General features: G+C 48.8%; 1 protein-coding gene across 1 annotated transcript in view; it reads right to left on the bottom strand.

The window, feature by feature from the left end:
* The window catches only part of LOC122169725 (keratin, type II cytoskeletal 5-like), a gene marked incomplete at its 3' end in the record, with an annotated part of 30,726 nt that overhangs the window by 19,164 nt on the left and 7,277 nt on the right, over positions 1-4,285 (bottom strand). Inside the window, exons 10-12 of the mRNA XM_042836081.1 lie at positions 1,392-1,747; positions 560-774; positions 285-345 (exon numbers count right to left, since the gene is read on the bottom strand). Coding sequence (XP_042692015.1) covers positions 285-345; positions 560-774; positions 1,392-1,747 — 632 coding nt within the window. The remainder of the gene's footprint in view (positions 1-284; positions 346-559; positions 775-1,391; positions 1,748-4,285) is intronic.

Genomic DNA, 4,285 nt, shown 5'->3' with positions numbered 1-4,285 from the left:
GTCAGAGCTCCCACCTTGGCCTCCAACTCCACCTTGGTCATGTAGGCAGTGTCCACATCCTACAGGAAAGATCACATTTTCTCTTGGAATTCCTCCAGTCACAGCATCTGCTCAGTGCTGAGGGTAACAGCTCTGGTAGCATTACTCAGCCATACAAGAAAGGACGAGAAATTTCCAAGAGCAACCTACAATCTCCATTGGATTTCCCACCCAAGAAGAAATCTCCTCGAAGCTCTGGCAAAGCTTAGCATTCAAGCAATCACTTCACTGCGCCCGTGACTCACCTTCTTGAGCACCACAAACTCGTTCTCAGCTGTTGTGCGCCTGTTGATCTCTTCCTCATACCTATGGAAAGTTAAAATACAAGCTGAGTTTCCTGAATTTTCTTGCCTAAGGCCACACAAAAGCAAAAAGAAATGCAAAATAAGAACGAATACAATATTTAAACTGACAAATCTACACCCATAATTACCATAAAACAAACAAATGTGAAGCAAAATAACCAGTGAGGTACAGACTGCCATTGCATTGCTCTCAGTGTTATCATCTCTGCACTTACTTGTTTTTGTAATCCTCAACGTATTGCTGCATGTTCTGCAGCTCGGATTCCAGCTGTCCCCTCTGTGCCAGAATGGAGTCCAGCTGCCGCCTCAGGTTCTGGATGTAGTTTTCAAAGATGACATCCAGGTTCTTCCTGGGTCCTGAAGGCCCTTGCTGCTGCAGGAGCTCCCACTTGGTGGAGAGAACCTTGTTCTGCTGCTCCAGGAAGCGCACCTGAAAGCCAACAGGCGGAGGATGCACAGTCAGTCATGAAGGCACTCCTTCCACCAGGTACAAAGAGTGGTCCATTCTTTGTGTCATTATGTGATTTTGTTAGTTAAAAAAAAGAGAGAGGTTGCCGTTGAGTCAATTGCAGGATGAGGGAAAGGAGAGAATTTCCAAGTCAAGGGTGCAGCACCAACTCCAACACGTTCCCATAGCTGGTAGCTTAGAAACATTAGATTCCTAGTCCGAAATAAAAAAAGATTGGATATTTGAAAACCCAGAGGGGGAAAAATAAGAAAAGCAACCCTAAGTTTGTGAATAGTTAAATAGGAGCGTTTGGAAAGGGAAGAGTGCAGAAGTGAAACCTGAAGAAGTTTGGAGGCGTTTAGCCTTGCAGTAATAACCTATTAGGTGAACCTGGTGCAACAGGCTAGATTAAAGCCCTGAAGATACAGCTTTGATCTCATCTGGAAGGGAGATTCTCATCTTTTCCATAGCAGCACTTGAGAAAAGGCTCTTCTCCAGCTCCTTAGCCTGCCCATATTTGGCTCAAAAGGAAGTTTCTGTAGAGCTTGGCAGCTGTTCCTAATTTTTGCCCTTAATTAGCCCCAGTCCCACTCCCTCACCTTGTCAATGAAGGAGGCAAACTGATTGTTAAGAGTCTTGATCTGCTCCTTCTCCTGGTTCTTCACTTGCTGGATCTGGGGGTCGATCTCAACATGGACTGGCTGTAGCAGGGTTGTGTCAACCTGCACGGGCTGAATGCCAGGGCCACCTCTACCAGGGCCACCAAAGCCAAAGCTTGGGCCACCATAGCCACCCATTCCTCCACCTCCCATTCCTCCACCATAGCCACCCATCCCTCCACCGAAGCCGCCCATTCCACCACCACCACCCATTCCTCCACCAAAGCCCATTCCTCCTCCGTAGCTGCCTAGTCCTCCGTAGCCTCCACCAAAGCCACCCATTCTGCCTCCATAACCTCCACCGCTGTAGCATCCACCTATGGCAATCCTTCCGCTGCTCCCCATGTTATGGAGGCTCCTGCTGCCAAAGCCTCCACAACGTCCACCACCTCCATATCCCCTGGACATAGAGAACGAGCTGTAGCTGCTCCTGCTTCTGCCACCACCTCCTCCAAAGCCACCGCCGATGGCAGAGCAAGAGCTGTAGCCCCTTCTGCTCCCTCCCCCAAAGCTTCTGCAGACAGACTGCCGGGACATGGCTGCTTCTTCCAAGTGGAGTCAAGATCAAGAGGAGGAGGAGGATGAATGGAGCTGGGTGGCGAGAAGATGCGTGCAAGGAAAAGGGAAGGAAGTCCCTCTGACTCGAGGGCAGTTGATGCACTCTTTTATCTGTTTCTGGAGGTGGGCTGGGTTTGCATGGGCGTGAAGGAGGAGACAGTTGCTGTCTTCATCAGCTTGGCGTGGTTTACAGATTTTCATCTTCACTTTGCCAAACACTGACCCTACCCAGAAACACACCCTATAATGCAGAAGAAAATTAAAAAAGATACAACCATGTCTACCAAAGGGCAGCACTCTGACTAAGAAGCCATGCAGTTCTGCGGCACAGTAACAGTCCCGCTGTGACAGACGTGGCTTTTTTTCACCTTTCATCCATTGTGGTTGTTTCCCTGCTTACGTTTATCTTTATTTTGATCTTTCACTCCAAAGCCCTATGGCAGGCAAGCGCTGCGGCTCATGCCAAATTGTAGCACAGCTTACACAATTCCCAAAACACACCTATGTTACACCCTTAGCCTTCTTTTTACGTGGAAAATTGCCTTTGGCTTCGACAAGTAGTTTCTCAATACAGAGCCAGGGCTCAGCAAATTGCATTTTGATGAGGCTTTGCATCTTTTTGATAAATAAAACCCTGCTGGACAGGAGATGCCATGGCAATGGCTGGAGCTGGAAATTTGCCTGCTGTTGGGCCAAGCTCTCACTGAACATGAGTGTTGCAGTCTTCGTGCCAAGACAGCCTCTGCATCCGTGGAGAAATGCCAATGGGAAATCCCCTTAGGGCTCTCCAAAGGTTTCAGGAAGTGACTGACCATGAGAAGAGCCAGGGAAAACCTCAGCAAGTCAGCTGCTGCCACGGGAAGTGCGGACAGACAGGCGGACAGCCCTGAGAACAGGCGGAGAGAAGGAGGCATGCAAAACGAGCTGCCCACATAATGCATGCTGCAACTGCTTACATGCAATTAGTGAGGCAGAGGATGCTAAACAGCTCACCTTGTTTGTAGAGACATAAAATGGATGAACAGAGCGCACAATAACTTTCACTGGAGGAAATGCATGCTTTTCAACTACCTGGCTTACTTTGGCATTTATATGCAAGTATATTTTTCACAGACATGTAGAGCTGTGAGCTGTGTTGAGCCCTCTGTTATGAACGTGGGTAGGCGTCTTTTTTTACCTTATTTAAAGCAGGGTTTTAGAAAGGTGGAACTTTATAAAAAACTCTCCATTTTTGATGTTGTTGCTGAGATGGAATAAGTTTACAAGACACACCTACAGAAATACGACTGTGCAAGCAGCATGCATTGGGGAGTTGGACCAGATGACCTTTAAGGGTCCTTTCCAACTCAAACAACTCTGTGATTCTATGATTCTGCAACATTTCATTGTGGAAACCTGGTTACCAAACACTTCCTTTTTCTAAAATTTTTACTGAGAAATTCTCTTTCCCTCTTTCCCCCTTCTCCACAATCCCCAGCAGCAGAGGAATCGGTGTGGCCATTTCAAATCCACTGAGGCCATTCTAAAGCCCCAGGGTCATTGTGGTTATTTGGGCATCTAACTGTGCTTTCTAACGAGACTCTCCGAAGTTCCCATGCGACACAGGCAATTAAGCGCTTCTTGAAAATCCACACCAGCAACTCCTGATATCTCCAGTTGTTTGAATAGCTCCAGAAATATCACCCAGACACCTATTTCCAAAAGCACCTGGGGCACCCAGGCTGTGCTCGACGTGCGGTTAGACCGGCACCGCCACCAAACCCTGACTGACCCTATGGGTGTGCTCATCCCACCCCGGCACACGCGGCACGGCTCGGGGAGGGCATCCAGCTCCCAGCTCCACCATAGGGCGGGGAGGATGGGGCTCGGTGCTTGTTCCCAGCAATGTGCGTGGGTCAGAGCCACGTGGCATGGGGACACCACGGACAGTTGACTGCTTGGGCTTTGTCTCTGAGTTTTGAGGGTTCAAAGCAGCACCTTCACCTCAAGGATTGGATGTCACTGGGAGCCCAGCGTGTGCTGCAGCGGAGAAGGGAGTTGTTGTCAGGCCACTGCCCAGAGGAGTGGTGGGATCACCTTCCAAAGAGGTGCTTAAGAACTGTGGAGATGTGGCACTGAGGAACATGTTAGTGGGCATGGTGGGATGGGTTAGGGTAGGACTGGATGACCCAGAGAGAATTATTGCTGATAGATGGGCAATTGGACTGGGTAATCCTGTAGGTCTTTTCCAGCCTTGGTGATTCTATGATTCTATGACCTTAGAGGTCTTGTCCAAC

Source organism: Centrocercus urophasianus, unplaced genomic scaffold (genome assembly GCF_019232065.1).
Source record: "Centrocercus urophasianus isolate 14NV4802_14NV808 unplaced genomic scaffold, USGS_Curo_1.0 seq_571, whole genome shotgun sequence".
Lineage (NCBI taxonomy): Eukaryota > Metazoa > Chordata > Aves > Galliformes > Phasianidae > Centrocercus > Centrocercus urophasianus.
This window is presented reverse-complemented; position numbering and strand designations above follow the sequence as displayed.